At 40.3% G+C, this 25,199-nt stretch overlaps 1 protein-coding gene across 1 annotated transcript in view; it reads right to left on the bottom strand.

The window, feature by feature from the left end:
• SGMS2 (sphingomyelin synthase 2) overlaps positions 1-25,199 on the bottom strand; it is a 116,680-nt gene that overhangs the window by 25,294 nt on the left and 66,187 nt on the right. The window contains exon 3 of the mRNA XM_043969544.1: positions 2,927-3,642. Coding sequence (XP_043825479.1) covers positions 2,927-3,381 — 455 coding nt within the window. The 5' untranslated portion in view covers positions 3,382-3,642. The remainder of the gene's footprint in view (positions 1-2,926; positions 3,643-25,199) is intronic.

The following is a 25,199-nucleotide window of genomic DNA, read 5'->3' on the forward strand; positions in this document are numbered from 1 at the left end:
GGGATGGAGTTATATTTTTATTTCACTAACCTGTAAGTGGAATTCGGCTTTTCCTTCATTTGTGAATATAGACAACAAACCATTATTCTCTGAAGAGGTCCCCATGCACAGGTTAACTAGCCTATCAGAGGGGCCCACAACAAAGAACCTCTAGTCTAAGACTGTGGTAAGTGATTAAAACAGGGGACAGGTCATTGAAACATGTGGTACTGGAGGAAAGGCAAACAGTAATCATCCCCTGACTTTATCTCCCAATTATAAATGTAAATTTTCACTCAGATTAGCAGCTATTCCAGCCTTGCAAACTCATTTAGAGACTCAGGGGATGAGTGCTTCCCGGTGTGGGCAAACAGCTGGGAAGACCCTGGCTAGTAAGCCCCTTGGCTTCCCCCTCTTCCCAGTCACACAGATCACACTACATTTTGGGGGCAGAGTGGGGTTAACCCATGAGTTTTTGTTCTTGATTAGTTGTTTTTCAGTCATGTCCAACTCTTCATGACCCCATTTGGGGTTTTCTTGGCAAAGATATTGGAGTAGATTGACATTCCCTTCTCCATCTCATTTTACAGCTGTGAAAACTGAGGCAAGCAGGGTTAAGCAACTTGTCCAGGGTCATACAACTAGTTAAGTGTTTGAGGCTAGTTTTGAACTCAGGTCTTCCCAACTCCAGCCCCAGCACTATATTCACTGTGCCAGATGGCTGCTCATAATACATTGAATACAAACACATGAATTAATTTTCCTGAAGTGAAACCAAAAACTATAGATAGGAAAACCTGTGGCCTGAGCGGGAGACAGTATATGATCAAGCAAACCCATGGCAGGGAATCTGGATATTACTGCTATTGACCTGAGTGACCACGTACGGATGAACCTTAATCTTCTCATCTATGATAGTTATACAAGAGCTCAAATGCACCTCAGGGACCATACAGTCCTTTTATAGATAAGGAAACTGAGGCCCAGCAAAGTGAAGCCCCTTGTTCAAGGTAACACAAGTAGTAATTAGAGGAGGGGTCTAAATCTAAGTCCTCTAGCTCGGAGCTCTTCCTCTGCCTCCCCAGGACACGACTCCACCAGGAGTTCTTAACCCCTTTATTTGCCATGGACCATTCTCCCTCCCCTGCCCTCACCTTTTCGACAGTCTGGTGAAACCGATGGAGGGAGCCCTTCTCAGAATAATAGTTTTAAATAATTCAAGAAAATACTGAATTTCAGTTAGGGGTTAGTGATAATCAAGATGTTATCCCTCCCCCCCCATCTAAGTTTACAGAACCTTCCCCTGACCCCTGAAAAAAAACCAACCCACAGACCCCAGGTTAAGAACTAGATGGATGGGTAGATGGAACTGATAAGACTAGATAGATAGGCAGTCCCTTCTTGCTATATGCATAATGTTGATCTTTCCTTATGTTAAATGGTAAGCTCAGAATCGCAGCATTCTAAAAGGGGTGGGGTGGGGGTGGGGAGAGAAGCATCCTCCTCACAGCACCAACCCCCTGAAAAGACAACTGATAAGAATCACTTCAGGAGTCATATGTTCTATTAACTAAAAAGACAGAATAAGCTTAAAAATTGTTCAGAGACCACTACAAAATGAGTTTTCTTTGTGAAATAAGTTGAAATAGCATCAGCATGATAGAGCATCTGAATAGCAAGGTTAGGTATTGATTGGGACACTGTCCTCTAGAATAAAGAGAACTTTGGATCTAAGAACCTAAAGGCCACAAGCAGAACTGATGTGGTAGAGCTTTGTTCTGAAATTATCTTGGGCTTTTACTATAAACTTAATTTCTTCTGGCTTTGTATTTCCTAATTATATTCCCTCCAGGAGAACTTTCACGATTTTTCATAAGCCCTGGGTTATGGAAAATTTTCGAGGTCTGCATTGTGTTTGTTTTGATGTGATGCTCAAATCTTCTTCAAGAAAAGAATATGCCTATTTTGCTGTCTGCCACACAGTGACCTCAGTAAGAAGGCATGGTCAAAAACCTGCCTGTTGTTCCTTTCTTCTCTTGGCGTTGGTAACAAAAGGAGAGAAAGGACACAAACAACGCCTACTGCCTGAAGAATTAAAGATCTTCTGACAACCTTTCATTCTGCCAGCTGGATGGTGTATTACAAAGAAGGACAGATATATTCCCTATTGATCTGTGTCCCTGCTCTATCTGCCACACATTAAGAGAGTGGCTCCAGAAAAAAATCCTGAGAATGTAAAATTCGGCATGCTAATTGCACCGATTTGGTAACACTGAGACAAACTGATGAGGCCTTTTGGAACCTAAATCACACTATCAGGCGCTGACTGTAAGGACTGCCTTTACTAATGATCTGATGGGTTGACAGAGGCAAATGTAAGGAGGGCGGGCCCTCAAAGCATGTACGTGTGCCTGAGATAATGAACTTCCTGACCTGACCATCTCCTTATCCCTCTACAGCTTAAAGCAGGAGAGAACCATTCTCTATCAGCTGAATGCTATTTCTTCTAATTATCTCTTGAATGGCTCTTCATGTAAATTCCACAGCTTGGGTTTACTGGGTCTTCACAGTTCTTTCTTTTAAAAAATGTTATTTGAAAACTTCTGAATTACTGAGAGGCAGTATGAAGTAGTGAAGAGAGCTGGCCTTGCAGCCAGGAAGACCTGTATCTCAGTCCTGCCTCTGACACATAATGGCTGGAGGATTCCAGACAAGTCACTTCATCTCTTAGTTCTCTAGGTCAGTATCTAAGACTAGGAGGCATAGAGAGAGGACTCATGTGCAATGATTGGTAGAAGAAGGTTAATGAAATCACATGCCCAGTCCCTTCCCCCTATTTCAATAATGTGAGCCAAGATTCTTCCAGGAAGATAATTTAAATTCCAAAGACATTCATGTTTGCCTATCAACCAGCATGCCCCAAATGATGTATAAGAAGGATACTTACTTATATCTCAGAAACAGCCACTGGGTAATCCATAACCCAAATAATATCATCCCATTTATTTCTGATACAGAAAATGCCCACTTCACTCGATCAATGTAATCGAAGAACTTGTCTGGTAGTGGTGGGCTAAGCTCCTTGGGAGGCACCCTCTCATGTACAACTGTGATCATGACGGTCGTCAAGATTAGGTTGAAGAGGGCATAGACAAAAGCAATGCCTGTTTTCCACCATTCTAGGGGAAATTTGTTCCTTGCTTCAGCAGGCATAGAAATTTGAATATAGTCTGGGTACTTTTTGGCACCCTTTCGTAAGCCATTAGATAAGCTCTTGGGTTTGCCATTGCCATTTTTGTTGTCTTCATCAGTAGGTTCAGTAGGTCTGGTGTAATTATTTGCAGGATCATTGGTTTGATTTTCCATATGTTCTTCAAGCTTTGCTGTCTCTATGACATCCATTGCCTTTGATCTTTGCCCAAACAGGGAAGGGGTGATAACTTTTAATTCTCCTTAATTCGTCCTATTCTTTTTTCTTTGATCTCTTTGATTTTCTTTTATTTCTTTGACCATACACTCACTTATGGATGATTTTGTTTTCTAACACAATAAGGAGATTTTGGCCATCTGATTTTTTTCTTCCCATCCAGCTACCCACTGTTGAAGCCCCACTTTCAAGAAAGGAAGCCAAATCTTTTTCTCCAAGAGATGCTAATATTCCATCTGCAAAACAAAAGCAAAGACTGTAATTAGAAACTGTACCCATCTGACAATTCAAAATTAAAGTTTTATCAAAATAAGGAAACAAGTACCAAGCCAGTCGCTTAAGATGTCAGAAATATCTTGAAATTTAAATCCTTCTCTGGTTTGATGTCAATATAGTGAGAATACTCTAGCAATCAATTTGCGTCCTTCAAATGAAGGCAGAAACCAACATCTCAAGCATTTTATCTCCAGTCAATACTACTGGTTGCTAACAGTGAGGTCATAATAAGCTAGAATCTCCACATTAACCACATCACTCACAAGACTAGATTTCTGTTAAGGGAAATATATTCAGTAAATACAAGTCATTTTGTTCATTTTCCAGAATTCTTTAATTTCTGGCCTTAAACTGGTACTTAATCAAAGGACTTCTTTTAGGGTATTTAAGAACCAAACTAGGGCATATTTTAAAAGACACTTGAAATATTATTACTTTTAAAAGAAAAAAAAACCCTTTCCATCCTAAGAGATCCTCTATGCAGAAGGCAAGTGGCAAGTCATAATAACAAATACAAAAAGTTTTTTCTCTTTCATTTGGTTACTAAGTAGAAATCACCAGTCTGTTAATTTTCACATATTGTAATTCATATTAAAAAATGCTTGAGCTCAAAGTCACAGATGCTGCAAGAGAGAAAAAAGGGGACAACAAAAACAATAGAAAAGACCCAGATTTTAACTCCTGTCTAGGTGCTGACTTACCGAAGAGTCCATAAGGAAAGGAGATACTTCAGCTGACTGCTGCTTTAGAACCCATCAATGAGTGAAAATGTTTCACTGGGATCTGAAGCATCACCAACAGATCTCTTTTTTATACTGGCTAACACCACTGCTTCTTTATTCAGGAAGAGTGTTTGGTCATGATCCACAGCCCTCACAAAAACCTGTAATTATTCCCCACCCTGAACATTTATACACTGTAAGCAGAATTTTCTTTCACATTTAAGGTTTTCCAAATGCTATCCCTATCCATGCCTGTCTGGAAATAAAAGAGGGAATCTCAAGTGATGACAGCTACCCCTCTCATTAATGGAGGGGAAAATGGGTGTTTTGAAACCAATATATCAATGTGTATTAGCAGGGCTTTTTTGAAGTGGTGGAAAAAATCAAATAAGGATTAGGCTCAGTAAATGAATTACTGTAATATGTGAACCCTACATCTTCTACGGTCTAGCTGGGGAGATAGAATTAACACACATAAGACAATGACAAAATGATTTTAAGCTAAACCATGGTTAGGTGCTTAAGTGGACAGAGCACCTGCCTTGAAGACCTGAGTTCAAATACAGCCTCAGACATTTATTAGCTGTATGACTTTGGGCAAATCACTTAACCCAGATTGCCTCAAAAAGAAAAGTTAAACCATGTGGTTTGGAATAGAGAGAGATCGATCTGGGTTGTTAAAATTTGGGAAGGAGAGAAGACTGGGGCCTGAAGAATAACTGTTCATTGAATAGATGAATCAATGGCCTTAAAGGATCACTAAGAACTAGGTAGGTGGGAAGGAAGTAGGGAAAGCGGAGTATTCCAGTCAGGTGAAAACAGCGTAAATAAAGGCAATGAGCTAACACTACTTATAAGCTGTTTAGAGAATGAGCATCAGTACACAAGCATGGTAACTCCAATTTACAGAAATGCCTTTTACATACATTAATGTATGTAAATCTAATGAAATCCTCACAACACCCCTGTGCAGGGGCTGTTATCCCCATTTTACAGAAGAGAAAAATGAGGCTCAGAAAGGTTGCCCAATGGTCACAACAAACAGGGCTGAAATGCAGACTTTCTTGAGTCTAGGACTCTCTCCTGAGATTGCAGGAGGAAATAACTGGACAATCAGGGTGGGTAATGGAAGACCCTGAAGTCCAAACAGAGGAGTTTAGAAATGATGAAGCATGGAGGTACACAAACAAGCTGCTTGCTTGTTATTCTAAGGACACCAGGGAGCTAAGAATGTATTTATTAAAAACAAAACAAAAGGCTGCAGGCATTTTGCCCTTAGGGATAGTTTGCCTGAATTATAGCAGGAAAGAGGGAACTATCAAAGGTTATAAAACAGAGTAATGACATGAAAATAGAAATGCTTTGTAATACTAGTTGGATGGTGTTATGGAAGATATCAGGGGTCTAGCTAGAAGATTACCAGATGGGGGCGGCTTGGTGGCGCAGTAGATAAAGCACTGGCCCTGGATTCAGGAGGACCTGAGTTCAAATCCGGCCTCAGACACTTGACACTTACTAGCTGTGTGACCCTGGGCAAGTCACTTAACCCCCACTGCCCTGTGGAGGAGGAGGAGGAAGAGGGGGAGGAGGAGGAGAAGGAAGAGAAGGAAAAGGAGAAGAAGGAGGAGGAGGAGGAGGAGAAGGAGGAGGAGAAGATTACCAGATACTTTTTCTTGCTCCCTTGCAGGGATTGGGGGGAGAAGGAGCCGGGTTTGGCAATTGGGAAAATACTGGTGACCTGCAGGGTTACTATTTCAGTGAAGTAGGAAGGTTAGGAGTAAAAATATTCTGCAAATATTGAAGACAAAGGGAGCTGAGTATAGGCTACTCCAAGAAAGTTGGTAATGAAGGGAAGGAAGGAGATAAGACAGTAGCTTAAGGGCATAGAAAGTTCAAAGGAAGGCTTTTCTTTGCATTTTACTTTTATAAGCTAAGGAATACATGAGTAATTTGTAGAGTGGAAGAAAGGTGTCATTAGAGAGGAAAATTCTCAATGGAAGGGATAAACGATGGAGGTAAGTCCTGAGGAAGGATGGAGGAAGAGGAGATCAAGGGCACAAGTAGAGTGATGAAGTCTGTCAAGAGACAAACTCTGCCACCTTCTTTACCAAGTCCTTTCAATTCTACCTCTTCCATTCTCTCCTCTTTCCACCCACTGCCACCCCTCTGGTCTGTGTTCTTCATTCCCACTCATCGGGACTATCACGATAACCTCTCTAGGCTTTCCTCTCTCCTTGTTCTAATTTGTTCTTCATATCACTGCTGAAATAAGTTCACTTCTCTGGCCATACACAACACACATATACCTGACATATACATGTCACTGCTTTTCTCAAAAGCCTTCAGTAAGGCCTTTTAAATTCCCAGCTTCAGATTCCTTGGTATGGCATTCAAGGACCTCCTGACCCTCCAAGGCTTACCTCCTGTTACTGCCTTTTTAGTACTACATCCACACTGGCTGACTCTCATTGATAATACATACACGCTCATACTTCTGTGTGAACTTCTTCCCCATCTTTATCTGTTAAATTCCACTCTGGGTTTTAAAGCCCAAGCCAAGTGCTACGTCCTCCACAAAAAGCTTTCCCTTGCCCCTTTATACCTCCTATGGTGCTCTGTTCTATAACCCTCTAATATTAGCATCATGCAATGCTACCTCTAAGACAAGACAATCAACCTCTCTGGGACCCAGTTTCCTCACATGTAAAATGAGGGTGTGAGCCCAGATGGCCTCTAAGATCCTTCAAACTCTAAGTCTGTTGGATGGATGGGACTACAGGGGGAAAGAATCTCAGTCTCCTGGAGCTGTCCAAGACCGCATGCTGCTAAACAGTAGATGTCACAGAATCAATGAAAAATCCTTGGTGTCACCCTCTACTTTAGCACCATGAGGGTAAGGGCTATGTGTCCTCTTCAGCACCTAGAACAGTTCTATGTACTCAGAAGCCACTTAAGCTGAGAGAGTTATGGAGAAGGGGAAGTTGAGGCACTGGATGGCTTCTCAATAAAGGGAGGTACCAGCAGGCGAGAGCAGTGGGAATGGTCTGGACCTGGTGGTGTGGACTTAGGCGGCACTATCTCATGACTCTCTAGCCATGAAGTGGCCCATAGTTGGGTGGAAAAAATGCTGTTAGGTGTCAGGGGTCCTGGGCCTGAATTCCAGCTCTGTTTGCATGACCCACAAAAAGTCAATTCATTTCTATGGGCCTCAGTTTCCAAATACGACTGGAGTTGATGATCTGTAAGTGGCGCAGCAGATATCTGGTACCAGGCCTGCAATCAGGAAGACTTCCTGAGTTCAAATCTGGCCTCAGACACTTACTAACACTGTGACCCTGGCAAGTCACTTAACCCTCTTGGCCTCAGTTTTTTCATCTGTAAAATGAGCTAGAGAAGGAAATGGCAAATAAACACCACCACCCAACTGGGGTCACAAAGAATCAAACACGACTAAAACAAATTCTCTTCTCCTCTAAACCTACCATCCATTAAATGCTCAATACTGAGTGGGTTACCTGGAGTTAAAGATGAACAGGTGATCTGGTGGTGAGTAGGTGAATGAATGACTATGGGGAAGCAAATGAAACCAAGGCAAAGATGGGAGAGTGGGAGGAAAGAAGGGCTGAGGAACAATCATGAGGAGCATAGATGTAAGTTTAGTATGAGTGACTGTCAAGAAGGATGAGAAGACAAGAGATAAGTCATAGAATACAAGTTCTTTGAGGACAAAGAAGATCTCAGCTGGGTAGTTTTATTTCTGGCACCTAGCACAGTGCAGACACACAGTAGGTATCTACTAAATGCTCACATGGTAGAGGGAAAAGGGCACTGGCCATGAAGTCAGCAGGCCTCAGTCCTGCCTCTGACACTCATTACAAGTCCCTTCTGTTTTTCAACTGTATAATGAGGGGCTGGGCTAGGCGGCACTGGAAGGCCCTCCCAACTCTGGATCTGTGAGCCTAGGATTGATGATTCTCAGAAATAAGCTCAAGTTCTAGGTCTTGGAGGCGGCACAGATCCAGGGGAAAGTTAAGTGCTGGTGGTTGTAAGTGGGGTAGAAAAGAAAGACATGAGAATTAAAGAGGTTGAGAAATTAAGGGCTTAGGGGCCCAAGTCATCAATGCTGCCAAGGAGGGTGACAATGCAAGGGAAGGGGAAATGTGAATGAGTCAGATGCTACAGTCAATAGAGAGAGTAGACAGTAAGTCAGAGGACCGGACAGTGACAAGGATGGGTCCAGATGATGAGAACTTCAAAGGCAGAAAAAGTGATCTGAAAATGGTGCTGGGGCCAGGGTACGCTCAGGAAAGCAGGGGAAAAGTGGGAGCAGTGACCTCCCCTGAAGGGGGCTTTGAAGGATGTTGCTTCCTCAAGGAAAATTCCAGGAGAATGAACCAGTTTCCTATTCTATAAACTAGAAATAACAGAGACCAACATTCCCATTGGCTAGGTTACTACTACAGATGACCAAAAAATAAAAACGATCAGTGTTCTGTGGCCAGAAATGTTCAGTGCTGTGGATTCAAATAAGCAAGCTCTAAACCACAATGGGATCCGAACTAATAAAATAATTAAGGAGATTGACCTGGTATTCATTTCCTCCTATTACCTTATTGGACCTGCAACTCTAATCATTCTCTTGATGCAACTTGACTAATTGAGTTCAGGATTTGAAGTCTCCCTAGTCATCCCATGTCTACTCCTGTGTTGCTCTTCTTATAATCATGTTGACCAGGAACTCTTACCTTGGGGCCCCCACAGGGGGACCCCGAAAGGGTCTGAGGATAGATATCAAGAGGTCCATGAGTTTCTTTTTTTCCATCTACCATTGGTTTTCTTTGTAATCTTATGGGATTTACTTCATGGATTTAAACATTATTCAGAGAAGAGGTCCATGGGCTTCATAGGACTGCCAAAGGAGTCCATGACATCAGAAGGCTTAGAATACCTTAGTTTAAACCTACCACCATCATGTGCTTTGAAGGCCACTTTTGCCAAGCAACATAAACATTTGTTGTTATTATAGGATGTATTAGCCAATGAATTCTACCCTGGAATAGAGATTGCAACAAGGGGTGTGTGTGTGTGTGTGTGTGTGTGTGTGTCCTTCAAAGAGGAAGCACAATGCTATCTACCAAAGTGAGACTGTTACAAAGATGAGTGAAATAATTAGCTGTGAAGGGCTGGAGCCCTTGGGAGCATGAGCGACCTACAGCTCAAAACCCATTTACTCTCATTAGTGCCAGGATGGCTATATTCCTAGGGATTTCATTAAGAAGATTAAAGACACAATAAGCACACTCATCACGTGTCTACCAATCCAGGCACCTGATGTTTGTAATCAAGGTGACAACAATTAAATTTATGCATCTCTCTTAGTATTCAAACGAGACAATGTAAAAAGTGCCTAAAAATTCTGGCTTTGGTATTTCATCAAAGGGTGTCACCTCCACTGTATTTTCTTTCCAGTTTTAGCTTATTTGAACATTTTTTTTAAAGGGGAAGGGTGTTTATTAAGTATCCTTTAAGCCAAACCTCAATTTATTTTAGACCACAGCCCCCTAAGATGGTATTAATTTGGGGGCTAGTTTAGTTACCAAAAGTCTCTGAGGTAGAGTTAAATGTTAAATATGGTTGCCACGATTTTTGAACCTTTGCTTTTTCCCCCCACAATGCTTGGCAGAAAATCTACCTCAAAATATTATTTTTCATTCCTAGGGCCACTTCCCTAACTCAGAGTGGTGGCTCTGCCTTTATTTCCCTTTCAGTGGTGAGGTTTACTGGTGGAAATTTCTCTTCTGGTTCCCAAATCAAGATAAAGTCATTTCATTATTGCATCTGGAAAGTAAAAGCAAGTCTTTGGGCATAATAGGGACTCCAAAGATATTATGTGCTCTTTAGAACAATGAAGCGGCTTTGTTTCTAACAGCAGCGTTTGAAAGCATTTACTGGATCCCTTCTCAGTTCCTATGATTTTCATGTCCCATGTCCAGCTCTGTTTGGTCTAAGAAGTCTCACAAAGGTATAGATTGTCACCCAGAGATGAAGACATGTGTGTTTTCCCCAAGCAGAGTGGGGTTCAGGGGCTCTGTAGCCTCCCCTTAGGAAGCAAACAGACCATTAGGTGGATTGTCCTGGGGAGTTAATTAATATGCCTCAAACTGAAACCACCCAGTGAAAGGGCATGTTGCTCTGTTGCTCTTGTGCTGAAGAATTCGTTTCCCAAGGAGAACAAGCCTAGCCAACGTAAAAGCACTGACATTGAAACAGAAACCTATCATGTAGATAAAATTCTAGGGTCACAAGTACTTTTTTTTTTCAAATAATATAGTTGTGAAATCCTTTCTGAAACACTTTTTTTTTTTTTGTGGCAAAGATTACCTCCATGTTTCATTGTTAGAACTAAACAGGTTCTTTAAAGTTCACTGAAGTCTACATCTACATTTTGCAAATGAGGAAGTCAAGTGAGTTCAGATCCCATCTCCTCCACTTAACATGGAACAGGTGAGCCAGAATCTCCCTGTCTCTCATTTTCCTCCCCTGTAGTAAAATGAGAAGGTTGGACCCAATGGCCTCTGAGGGCTCTTGCAGCTTTCAGTTTAGGGTCTTCTCATCTGATGACTTGCCTAAGGTCCCAAAGCTAACTTTCTCAGTGACAGTGAGGAGGGTCACTCCTGATACTGATGCTACACGTTATTAGCCTGACACTAACATTTAAGACTGCATGGGGAATGAGCATTCAGGAACAAGGAGGCTAATGAACCTTTTCCTAAAAGACATCCTGTGGCCACTGTTACCTGTGTGGTGGACGGGACAACAACAATAACACTGTGACCTGTTTATATTGGAGCCGGCAGTAAGATCAGGTACCGCCTCCCTCACACGTCTAGCTCTTGGGAATGTCGGCCATTTCTGGGTTTTTCAGGTCAACAGCAGGAAGGTGCCAGCTCAGTTTCTGGGCATGCTTCATTCCAAAGAAGACTATACGATATGTCCAATGATTAAGAACAATTTGGGTGACTGAGACAATTTATCAGGGGGACTACAAGGGCAAGGGGCTTATGCAGTTACTGTGTCAAGTTCATTTGTTTTCCTTTGACGTTTGATCTTTGCCAGCTGAGAATTTCTTTTTAACAGTGGCTCTGGAATATGCTGTGCCGAGTTTCTTATGGACAAGATTAAGAATGGGGCCATGAAAGGCAAAGTGTTTAAGAAAGCTTGTGTAAACTGTGTTCTAAGAATAAACCTGCGGTACTGCCCTGTAAGTAAACAAAAGGAAATGAAAGAAAACAGAGACAAGTTTTCCAACAGGATTCATCAAAATTTACTGTCCAGAGCAAAAATGAAAAGAACTGACAAACTTCTAAAGTTGATCATCTGGTCATTCCACAAGTGTCTGGAAGGAACTCGAAAGGCCACCAATTCCACTTCCAACTCTCTTACCCGGAGCACAGCCAGGTGGCTCAGCAGACAGAGTGCTGGGCCTGCTGTCAGGAAGACCCGAGTTAAAATTCTGCCTTAGATACTTAGTCACGTAATCTCTCTCAGCCTCAGTTAAATGGAGATGATAATAGCACCCACCTCCCAGGGTTGCTGCGAGAAGCAAGTAAGTGAGATAATATCTGTAGGGACTTGGCAAACCTTACAATGTGATAGGAAAGGCAGTCGTCATCACAACTTCCTAACACAGTCTGACTCCCCTGCTCAAGAACTTGGGATGACTTCCTGTGGCAAACGGTCATGTCTGACATTTAGAGCCCTTCACAACCTGGTCCCAGACTATTGTTCTCCACCCACTCTGTGTTCCGGTAAAGTTGTACACTTGAGGTTCCAGAAATTCTGCATTCCATTGCCATACCTTTTCACAGGCTGTGCCCTCAGACCCCCCTAAAGTGTACTCTGTCCTCATCTCTCCCTATTAAAGTTCTTAGTTTTCTTTGAGGTTCAAATCAGAGACGAGCTCACTGGATGCTTGTATTAATCCCTCTGGATGGCTCTGCTCTTTTCCTCCTGAAATTATCTTACAGGCTTATTTGTGGAATAAAAATGTAACTCCTGAAGGGCAGAGATGGCTTTTTATCTTATCTTTGTATCTTAAAGATCCAGCAAAGTGTTCTGCACATAGTAGGTGCTTAATAAATACTCGTTTCTTCAAAATCATCATGAAGAGGCCCAAAGGATTCACTCCAAAGGAGTTCATACCCTAAAAAAAAGAAAAAAGGGCAAGAAGACCTAGACTTATCCAAGCACCATCTGAAGAAATGAGAGCACAGTAAGACTGCCCAAAGCCACACAGACAGTAAAAGATCAGAACCAGAAACTGAAAATAATCCCCTGGCTTCAAATTCAGGGTTCTTCCCAATACAACAAAGTACCTCAGATTAGTATCCTGAAATCCTTCATTTAGAGAAGGAAAATCCTTACAGGTAATATAATAAATCTCCTCATTGGACATGTGAAGGCACTAAAGCTAGAGAAGTTAAGAGACTTATCCAGTCACAGGGTAAGTAGGAGAAACAGGATTCAAACCCAGGACCTCAGCCCGCCCAATAAAGTGCTGTTTCCCTTACACACAACAGTGCCACCCTCAAACACCATTTTTAGTAAAACTTTTAGAATTTTCATTACATTCCCAAAAAGTGAGATAATAAACTAGCATGATGGCACTTGAGATTTGCAATAGCTAAATCTGGATGAAACAGAAACCTCCTTCTACAATTCCCACTACTAGATAATAACAAAATGGGGGGAAATAGATGTAACAAAGGAGACATTTTGTAATTTCTGAAGTTGAGTGCCTGGAAGGGACATTGTACTCAAGGATCTACTGATAAATGTTTAACACTATTTGAGAAAAAAAATTTTTTTACATGGGACACACTTCTTAAGTCAAACACTAAATCAAATTCTGATTTGTTGCAGTCACTGATTTCTGAGGTATGTGTATTCACATTGAAAATTTAACACTTGACCCTTGCAAACCAGTATGAGTTGGTTCCAGCATATTCCTGGCTATAGCAATATTTCTCCTATCTTCCCTGACTATAGTTTCATTAAATTTGACAAATCTCTCTACTTTTGGTACTTATTCAGAAGAGTTTTCATAATCAATTTTTAAAAAGTAGAATGTAGTTCTTGAGCTTTGAAACTTCCTGTTCACAAGACAGGGAACTCCTAGGGGGCTTTGAAAGAAGCTATTGAGTCCCAGGAGACTCCATGGTTAAGGCAGATGGGCAGTTTTTAAACATGAACTGGAGAAGGAGAATAGTCTGTGAGGGGCAGAGATCTAAAAACAGATGATTAGAGGATCCAACAGAGATGAATTAATTAGATTTATAACATAATTATTATAACATATTCATATTATATTATGTACAATAGCTAACGTTTATTCAGTGCCAAGCAGTATACTAAGCACTTCAACAATTATTGTATCATTTGACCTTCACAATGACCCCTGGGAGGGAGGTGCTATAATTACCCCCATTTTAGATGAGGACACCGAGTCAGAGGTTAGGTGGGTTGCCCAGAATCACATGGCTAGTTAGTATCTGAAGCTGGATTTGAATTCAGTTCTAGCTGACACCAGTGCTACTAGAGAAGTAACATCCATCCATCTCTATAAAATGGGGATAACAGTACCTACCTCCTAGTGTTGTTGTGAGGATAATTGTAAAGCACTTACCACAGATCTGATATATAGTAAGCACTACCTGCACCACCACTACCATCATCGATGTCACCATGGTGTGGAGTAAAGAACATTAGAAGACAGAGGGCCTGGGTTTGAATCCTGACTTTGCTACTTATTAGTCACAAGGTCTTGGGCAAGTCACTAACCCCAGCCTCAGTTTCCTCATCTGTTAGGTAAGAGGATGTAGACCAAATTATTTGTAAGATCCCTTCCAGTTCAAAAGCTATAGCCTTCTAACCCTGGGGAAATTTAAGAAGACCGTGGTGTTTTTTTTAAAAAAATAGCTGTAGTAGCAAGAAGCAGCAGTGGTAGTGGTAGAGGTAGTGGTGGTGGTAGTAGTTATCCACTTCTCAGGTCCCATCACAAAACCTATAACTTAGAAACCTATGATTCTGTCAGGGTTTCAATACTCAGACTGCAATGACTATCATGGCAACCTACAAGTCCATCCCACTGCAGACACTACTGGAAATTATAATAAAAATTCTATTTAAAGCCTAAAAATAAAGCTAGAGATAAGAATTTAATTTTTCTTCTGGATAAGTATGTCAGCCAACTTATGAAATAGAACTGTGTACTTAACATATGTAGGTCTAATTTTTAGACGCAACCACCAGGGCAATTGTGTGTTGACTATTTACACTTGTTGCAAGGCAGAAGGACGGGACAAGTCAATGGGGAAAGACAGAGAAGCAAAAGAAAGAGGAAACAAGCATTAAAAACTTTAAAATAAAAGTTCAGAAGGTTAATTATCATTACTGTGTTCATTTTAAAGTCCACTTTAAAAAATCATGTAAGCAGGTTAAGAGCTCTTCTATGATCCCCTTTTTTGTTCTTTTGTATATGTTGGGATGTTTGTATTTGTTGGTAACTGTTGAGAAATACTTATTTTTAATACCAAGTGGACACTCAAACTCACCAACAGTAACCAGAGTTCTTTTCTAATTTCGACCCTTCAGGATATGTTCCCTAATCCCCAAATGGCCACTCTGAATGATCACAATTACTACAGGCAAAGTGTCCCACAATGAAAGAAACAAAGTTACCCTAAAAAAATAGCCTCTAAATAGCCTGCTTTTTATTAAAGCTCCAAGTGTAGGCCCTTGAAGAGATAACCCTGACCAATTGCCAGTTAATGAAAACAAATGGTAAATAGATTTCCTGGTGTACTTGCCTCCTTAACAATATTGTAAATCACTAAGTATAAAGAATACAAAGTACAGAAATGGGGCATCTACAAAACCACTTCCTGAAACTTAACAAGGTAGGGAGAAGCTGCTTCTTTTTAGGGAGATGAAAATAGTTTTCGTAACAGTCCATGATTAGGTAAATGATTTCTAATTTTTTTATGCACTACTGAGACAAACAGAATTCGCCAAATAATTTATGAGCAACATCCAACCAGAAACTTGTACTTGGTCAAGAACATCAAGCAACTTCAACCACCTGTCTGATCTACCTGGCCCACTGCACCCTTTCCTGGCCTTTCAGGTCTGTCTCCTGTTTTTCTGCCTCAGCAGAATTACTATTTTTAATCTGTTAAGTAAACAAAGGACCATTTGACAGCTGTCATCAGCTGTTATCTCTTACCACCAAAAAAGAGAATTAGCTCAGGATCAAACCACAAGGCATGATTTGCATCACTAAATACAGAAAAGAATTCCCCAATGGCAAAATCCACTAGAAAAGGGGAGTCCTTTTTTTTCTCTAGCAGTATTTGGAAATAGCTTGGAGTCATTGGTCTTGCATGGTTTAAGGCAAAGTACTGTCTAGAGATGGGAATAAGGGTTCTGTGATGCTTTCTGGGGGTGGGGGGTGCATTGAGGCTTACAAGGTAAGGCATGAATTTATTAGCTTCCAGAAAAAAGGTCTGATGAACCCTTAAGTCTGAATAAAGTACTTCTTCACTTAAAGGTCCATAGATAGAATTCAGGGAGTCTTTGAACTTGGTTTTCAAAAAAACATACACTTTGATAACTGACCTCTAATAAATGGGTTTCTTCTGAAATCTGGTCTTTCATTTTATGCATTTAAAAACATTCTGATTTACCAGAACTCCAAAGGGGTCTATGACACAAAACAGGTTAGGAACTCCTGTTCTAAAGCAATCTGCAAGTAATCTATGAACGACAGAACAAAATAATAACTCACATTTATATAGCACTCTAGGATTTACAAAGCATTTTCCTCATAACAATTCTGTGAAGTAATTAGTGAAATTATAATCACTCCTCATTTTGCTAATGAGGACTGGCAAAAGATTGTAATCACTAATTGTAATAAAACTTAAAGCTTAGTGACTTACCCTGGTGGTTCAGTGGATACAGCAGTGACAATGAAGTTGGGAGGATCTGAGTTCAAATCTCACCTTAGACACTTACTAGCTGTGTGACCCTGGGCAAGTCTCTTAACCTCAATTGCCTTAAAAATCTGGGGCCATCTCCAGTCATCCTGATATATATCTTGCCACTGGACCCTGTGGTAAAAATTATTTATGGTAAAAATTATTGTAGTTTTAGCTGACTCATTTGGGAGGGGCCATACCTGGCCCACCCTGAAGTTACGTATGCTACTGAGGTCAGAAGAACTCTCCACAGGCAGTTTTTGAAGGACCTCCCCTTTTGGGGGAGGAAATAATGAATGTTCCCTGAAGGGAAGGAGAGGCACTTCCGGAATGCTAGCGCGCGCGCGCTCTCTCTCTCTCTCTGGCTTCTCTCCTGCCGGTGGTGTGAGCAACTGTACACTTTCCAGGTTTTAGTGAGTTAATTACAGAAAACCCTAAATTCCTTTGAATTAGCTTAACTGGAAACGATCTGGGGATTGCATAGGCTAAGTTTAGAGTTAAGAGTATTTATCTGTATTTCTTTTTCCTATTTCCTTATCTTTGATTTTTTATTAGTTTCACCTTTGTTGTTTAATTAATTCCCAAGTAATAAAATCTGATCCTTTTATGAATTTAAGCTGTAAGGCTCCTTTCTTATTGGCCCGGGAGAAATATTTAATAGGGCAGTTAAGAGGGTAGGGTGAACTTAAAGGTCCCTCATATTTCTGGAACCCCAATATTTAGGCAACAAGTCACCCAATTAATGCTCCATATATCAAATTTTGGCCCTCACAACCCAGATGGCTCTGGAGGAGAGAGTGAGGTTGGTGACCTTGCACAACTCTCCAATCACTTAAATTTAATTCCCTGCAATCATGACATCACTCTGATCCTTAGGTCCTTAGAGAATGAGGACAGGGCAGCTAGGTGGCGCAGTGGATAAAGCACCAGCTCTGGATTCAGGAGGACCTGAGTTCAAATCCAGCCTCAGACACCTGACACTTACTAGCTGCATGACCCTGGGCAAGTCATTTAACCCTCATTGCCCCACCAAAAAAAAAGAAAAGAAAAGAAAAGAAAAAAGAGAATGAGGACAAACAAGTGACTTACCCAAGGTCACATGACTAATAAATGTCAAAGCTATAATCTGAACCCAGAACCCCTACATTATTCTTCTTCATTATACAGGTATACCTCATTTTATTGTGCTTTGCTTGACTGCATTTCACAGATATTGGTATTTTTGCAAATTGAAGGTTTATGGCAACCCTGTATAGGGTAAGTCCTATTGGCACCATTTTTCCAATAGTACATGCTCACACTGGTAATTCTGATAAGATTTCAAACTTTTTCATTATTATTATTGTTATTATATCTATCAAGATGATCTAGTAATCTCTGATGTTACTACTGGAATTGTTTGGGGAGCCACAAACTTCATTCTTCTAAGTAAATGTCGTATGTTCTGACTACTCCATCAAGCAGCCATTCCCTGTCTCTCTCCCTCTTCTCTGGCCTCCCTGCTCTAAGACACAATATTGAAATTAGGTCAATTAATAACCCTACAATGGCCTCTAAGTGTTCAAATAAAAGAAAGAGTCAATCCATACATCAAATGTTATCACTGTTATTTTAAGAAATTACCACAGCCTTCAGCACCCACCACCCTGATTATAGTCAGCAGCCATCAACATCAAGGCAAGACCCTCTGCCAGGCAAAAGATTAGGACTTACTGATGCCTCAGATGATGGCTAGCATTTTTTTTTTAGCAATAAAGCATTTTAAAATTAAAGTACATACATTCCATTTTAGACATTAAGACTATTGCACATTTAATAGACTATAGTATAGTGGAAACATTACTTTTATATGCATCGGGAAACCAAAAAATTTGTGTGACTCACTTTATTGCAATATTTGCTTTACTGTAGTGGTCTGGAACTTGAACCCATAATATCTCCAAGGTATAGGGGCAGCCAGTTGGCACAGTAGATAGAGCACTGGCCCTGGATTCAGGAGGACCTGAGTTCAAATCCAGACTCAGACACAACACTTACTAGCTGTGTGACCCTGGGCAAGTCACTTAACCCCAATTGCCCCGCCCCCAAAAAATATATCTCCAAGGTATGCCTGCACAATCCTGCCCTGTAATGAATATTGATTTTATTGACCGTAACACCACTGCTCCCAAACCATTATAGACCACAGAGTCATCTAGTTCAATTGCTGAGAAATCTGAGAAGCGAAGGGACCCAAGGTCACACAGGTAGTAAGTAATTCGGTGCCAGAACAACAGTCAGACTGGGGTCCAACAACTCCAAGTCCAGCAATCTTTCCACTGTATCACACTACCTCTAATTACCAGGGCTAGAAATTTTCAGAGGTCACCAAATCTAACTCTTTCGACAGACGAGGTAACTCATGGCTGGGTATATTGTCCAAAGGCTTATGGTGGAGCTCCCACGAGAACTTGAATCCTTTACTTCCACTTATGACTAATGTATTCAACACTAAAAACAAATGCTTTCAAAAATATGTTCAAAAATATTTATAGCTGCTCTTTTTGTGGTGGCAAGGAATTGGAAATTGAGGGGTTGCCCATCAGTTGGGGAGCGACTAAACAAGTTGTGGTATATGAATGGAATGGAATTCTATTGTGCTGCGAGAAATGATGAGCAGAAATTCAGAGAAACCTGGAGGGACTTGCATGAACTGATGATGAGTGAGATGAGCTGAACCAGAAGAACACTGTACACAGTATCATCAACATTATGTGTTGATCAACTGTGATAGACTGGATTCTTCTCACCAATACAAGGGTACAAGAAAGTTCCAGGGGACTCATGATGGAAAAAGCTCTCCAAATCCAGAAAGAAAAAAAAAAAGAACTATGGAATATGGATGCTGATTGAATCATACTATTTCTTTTGTTTTTGGTGCTGTTGTTTTTCTATTTTGAGGTTTTTCCTTATTGTTCTGATTCTTCTCTTATAGCATGACTGATGCAGAAATATGTTTAATGTTGTTATATATATGTAGATATGTAAATATGTGTATTATGTGTGTGCATGTATGTGTATATACATATATATATAAAACCTATATTGGATTGCCTGCTCTCTGGGCGGGGGGAGAAAAATTTGAAATTGGAAATCTTATGTAAACAAATGCTGAAAGCTATCTCTACATATAACTGGAAAATAATAAAATATTTTTATTTAAAAAAAAACCCAAATGCTTTCTAAAGAGGATCAAATCATCAACAGCAGAATCTTTTCTAAAGTTCTTACAGATCTGCCAAGATTCCTTTCCCCCCAGAATCTGAATGCAACTTCAAACCAGTTACAAGAATGCCTTGTTCACCTCAGAGCACTTTCTTCCTACATGGCTCAGAACACTGACTCTTCCTCATTTGCATACTACCATTTCTGAGAATCACTTACTTATTATCACTAAGGTCCATGATTCCTGGGTCCATGAAAATAAGTGCTCAAATTCACCAACATTGGGTAAAAGGCAAACAAGAGGCAGCAAGATAATCCTTTAATGCTTATTAGCACTCAATTCATGAGCAGCTATGAGAAAATTCAGATTTTAAGGCATATCATTTTAGCAAAAATACTTACTTTGGTGACGCAAATAGTGGATAAAGATCAGGGCACTGGGTGTAATTCTTTTTTGTTTTGTTTTGGTTTTTGATTTTTTGTGAGGCAATTGGGTTTAAGTGACTTGCCCAGGGTCACACAGCTAGTAAGTTTCAAGTGTCTGAGACCGGATTTGAACCCAGGTCCTCCTGACTCCAGGGCCTGTGCTCTATCCACTGTCCCACCTAGCTGCCCCCACTGGGTGTGATTCTTATTAAGATGCCAGGTCATCCTGATTTATAAGGGGAAAGAAGTAAGGCCAGCATGGGATCATCTTCATTCTAACAGAATAAAACATTTTCACTAACATGCCCATTTCCACTTGGAGAGAAGAACCTTGGTCCCACCCCACCCATAACTAAGGAATATCACTGAATCTACACCTCATGCATGCATTTATAAAAATGAATCATTGTGGTACTTCCTCCTACAATTCCTTCCATGGACCTCCCTCTGCACAAAGGATGAAGACATTAATTCTCTTCAGGTTCTTTAAGGAACTTTCCATTCCCTCACTTAAAAAAAAAAAAAAGTACTCAGGTCCAAACTGCTTTGTCATTAACTCTTACTGTTTATGGGACCTTGAGCAACTCACAGCCTCCCTGGGACTCATTTCCCTCATTCATCAAAGGAGAGGATTTGCCTCTGAGGTACATTCTGGCTCAAGAGATAAAAGACTATATTCTTAGAAGAAAAAAAAGTGATAGGCCCAGCTGACTGATATATTATTATTTATTTATTTTTTTTTTAAATGAGGCAATTGGGGTTAAGTGACTTGCCCAGGGTCACACAGCTAGTAAGTGTTATGTGTCTGAGGCCAGATTTGAACTCAGGTACTCCTGACTCCAGAGCTGGTGCTCTATCCACTGTGCCACCTAGCTGCCCCTGACTGGTATATTATTAATGAATGGAATAAGTTAAAAATGTGAATATAATTTTAGAAAAATTAAATTATGATAGACCTCCGGAGAAAACTGAATGGGGATACAAAAGAATATACCTTTTTCTCAGCAGTGCATGGCACATACACAAAAACTGACCATATATTAGAGCATAACAACCTCACTGCCAGATGCAGAAAGGCAGAAATAGTAAATTCATCCTTTTCAGATCATGATGCAATAAAAGTTATGTGTGATAAAGGACCATGGAAAGATAGACCAAAAATGAATTGAAAACTAAATAATCTCATCCGAAAGAATGAGTGGGTCAAACAACAAATCATAAAAACATAACCTCATCCAAGAGAATGACAATAATGAGACAACATACCAAAACGTATGGGATGCAGCCAAAGCAGTGCTTAGGGGAAACTTTATATCTCCAAATGTCTACATGAATAAAATAGAGAAAGAGATCAATGAATTGAGCATGCAGAGTGTGGAAATTTAGTTTGATTTGGGGACCCTACCTTTAGGCTGAGATTAGAAAGCCTTAGGCCCTCAGGGTCTCTCCCCCTCCTCCTCAGATTCAGCTGAGGAGAAAAAGCCCCGTGGGCTATACAAGATGCCAGGTCAGACAGCTGGGGGAAAAAAAAAGCCCCCAGTTCCGACCTGAGCGGAGCTATCTGAAGGATCCCGGATGGCCTGTGCTGAGGCATAAGGCTCGAGAGCACACACACCCCCTCCCAAGCTGCAGCTCTGGCTGGTGAATTAGCTTGGTCTGTGGGGGGCGAAGGAAGTCCCGAGATTTGAGTGGAGAGAAGAAAAGATATATAGACCTGGGAGTTAGATAGAAAGAGGAGGAAGGCTGACTAGAAGACTGGAAGCTGACTACGGGGGACGGACTAGAAAAAGAAGGGAGACTCAGAGACAGACTAGAGGGGGGAACGGAGGAAGGCTGACTAGAGCAAGGGAAGCTGACTGGGAGGACGGACTAGATAGAGAGACAAGATTAAGGAGAGTTCGGCTGACTAGAGGAGGAAGGAGACGGACTAGAAAAAGAAGGAGCGAGGACGGACTAGATAGAGAGACGAGATTAAGGAGGAGTAAGGCTGACTAGAGCAAGGGAAACTGACTAGGAGAGACGGACTAGATAAAGGACAGACTAGAGGAAGGAGACTCGAGGAAGGACTAGGAGAGAGGCTGACTAGAGGGGAGCCCGGACAAGGACGGAGGAGAGTTCGGTTCGGAAAAGGAGAGACCGGGCTGACAAGGTTACAGGCCTTAATACAAACCAGGGAAAGTGTAACTTGCCCTGAGGCCGGAGGCTAAGGCCCTTATTGTATTCAAGAAGTTCTAAGAGACACAGTGGAAAGAGACCGCAGGAAAGCAGTCAGGTTGTACACTTTATTTCCCTGTATTCCTAATTTGAAATAGTATCTCATAAATAAACTCTGCTTTGATTATTTGGTTTAGAGGCTTCTTAATCTTTAGTCTATCAGTTTGGGAGCAGTGTGGTGGAACTTTATAAACGGCCCACATTAAATTAACGAAGTCAGATAGCAAATAGTCAACAGTCCCCAGATTAGTCCTCCAGTCAGCTTCAGCCACCAAAATTAGCCCTAGTCAATTCAAAAATATTTCTACAAGAGAGAGTACTGCCCTGTTTTGGTCAAGGGAGCTTCTAGAAAGCTAGAAAAAGAACAAATTTAAAATCCCCAATTAAATACCAAATTGGAAATTCTGAAAATTAAAGGAGAGATTTATAAAATTGAAAGTAAGACAACTATAGAATTAATAAATAAAATAAGAGCTGGTTCTATGAGAAAAACCAATGAAATAGATAAACCTTTGGTTAATTTGATTTTAAAAAAAGAAAGAAAACCAAATTACCAGCATCAAAAATGAAAAGGGTGAATTCACCATCAATGAAAAGGAAATTAAAGCAATAATTAGGAGCTATTTTGCCTGACTATATGCCAAAAAAGTTGACAATCTAAATGAAATGGATGCATATTTACAAAAATATAAACTGCCCAGATTAACAGAAGAGGAAATAAAATCCTTAAATAAGCCCATTTTAGAAAAAGAAACTGAACAAACCATCAATGAACACCCTAAGAAAAAAATCTCCAGTTCCAAATGGGTTTACAAGTGAATTCTACCAAACATTTAAAGAACAATTAATTCCAATACTATACAAACTATTTGGAAAAATAAGTAAGAATGGAATACTACTTTTATGAGACAAATATGGTGCTGATACCTCAACCAGCAAGAACAAAAATAGAAAAAGAAAATTATAGACCAATCTCCCTAATGACTATTGATACAAATATTCTAAAGAGATTACAGAAATTTATCACCAGGATAATACATTGTGACCAGGTGGGATTTATACCAGGAATGCAGGGCTGGTTAAGTATTAGGAAAACTACCCACATAATCAACCACATCAGTAACAAAACTAACCGAAATCATATGATTATCTCAATAGATGCAGAGAAAGTCTTGGACAAAGTACAGCACCCATTCCTATTAAAAACACTAGAGAGCACAGGAGTAAATGGAGCTTTCCTAAAGATTATAGACAGTACTATCTTAAACCATCAGCAAGCATTAGATGCAATGGGGATGAGTTAGAGACATTCCCAGTATCACCACTATTATTCAGTATTGTACTAGAAATGTTAGCCTTAGCAATAAGAGAAGAAAAAGAAATTGAAAGAATTAGAATAGGCAAAGAAGAAACAAAACTATCACTCTTTGCGGATGACATGATGGTATACTTAGAGAATCCTAAAGAATCAACTAAAAAACCACTTCAAACAATTAACAACTTTAGCAAAGTTGTAGGATATAAAATAAACCCACATAAATTATCAGCATTTCTATACATGACCAACAAAGTCCACCAGCAAGAGATAGAAAGGGAAATTCCATTTAAAATAACAGTACATAATATAAAATACTTGGGAGTCTACCTGCCAAGGCAAACCTAGGAACCATCTGAACACAATTACAAAACACTTTTCACACAAATAAAATCAGATCCAAACAAATGGAAAAATACAAATTGCTCATGGGTGGGCTGTGCTAATGTAATAGAAATGACAACCCTACCCAAATTAATTTACTTATTCAGTGCCATACCAATCAAACTACCGAAAAATTATTTCACGGGGCTAGAAAAAACAATAACAAAATTCATATGGAAGAGCGAAGGAAGGTGGCTGAGCTGTAACAGATCTAAAAGTATACTATAAAGCAGCAGTCATCAAAACGATTTGGTGCTGGCTAAGACATGGAGAGGAGGACCAGTGGGGTAGGTCAGGCACAGGAGACACAGCAGTCAATGACTACAGCCATCTCCTATTCAATAAATTCAAAGAGTCTCAGTCTCCAGGGTAAGAACTCACTATTTAACAAAAACTGCCGAGAAGACAGGAAAATAGAGTAGCAGAAACAAAGCACAGACCAGCATCTTACACCGCACACCAAAGTAAAGTCGAAATGGGTACAAGATCAGGACGTAAAGGGTCATACCGTAGGCAAATTAGAAAAGGAGGGAATAATTTACTTGTCAGAACTGTGGAAAGGGGAAGAATTTAGTACCGAAGAAGAGAGAACAAACATTATGAAATGCAGATGGATCATTTTGACTACATTAAATTAAAAGGGTTTTGCACAAACAAAACCAAGGCAAACAAGATTAAAAGGAAAGCAGAAAGCTGGGAAACAATTTTTACAGACAGTATTTCTGACAAAGGCCTCATATCTAGAATATATTGAGAACTGAATCAAATATACAAAAATAAAAGTCATTCCCCAATTGAGAAATGATCAAGGGATATGAACAGGCAGTTTTCAGATGAAATTAAAACTATCTACAGACATATGAAAAAATGTTCTTAATCACTACTGATTAGAGAAATACAAATTAAAACTACTCTGAGGTACCACCTCACACCTATCAGATTGGCTAATGTGGAAAAAAAGGAAAATGATAAATGTTGGAGAAGATGTGGAAAAATTGAAACACTAATGCGCTGTTGGTGGACCTGTGAACTTATCCAACCATTCTGGAGAGCAATTTGGAACCATGTCCAAAACGATTTAAAATGTACTAAGTCTATATCCCAAAGAGAAATAGGGAAAAGACAAAGGGAAAAGGACCCATATGTACAAAAATATTCGTAGCTGCTTTTTGTGGTAGCAAAGAACTGGAAATTGAGGGGATGCTCATCAATTG

This window comes from Dromiciops gliroides, chromosome 6, assembly GCF_019393635.1.
Source record: "Dromiciops gliroides isolate mDroGli1 chromosome 6, mDroGli1.pri, whole genome shotgun sequence".
In the NCBI taxonomy this organism is placed as follows: Eukaryota; Metazoa; Chordata; class Mammalia; order Microbiotheria; family Microbiotheriidae; genus Dromiciops; species Dromiciops gliroides.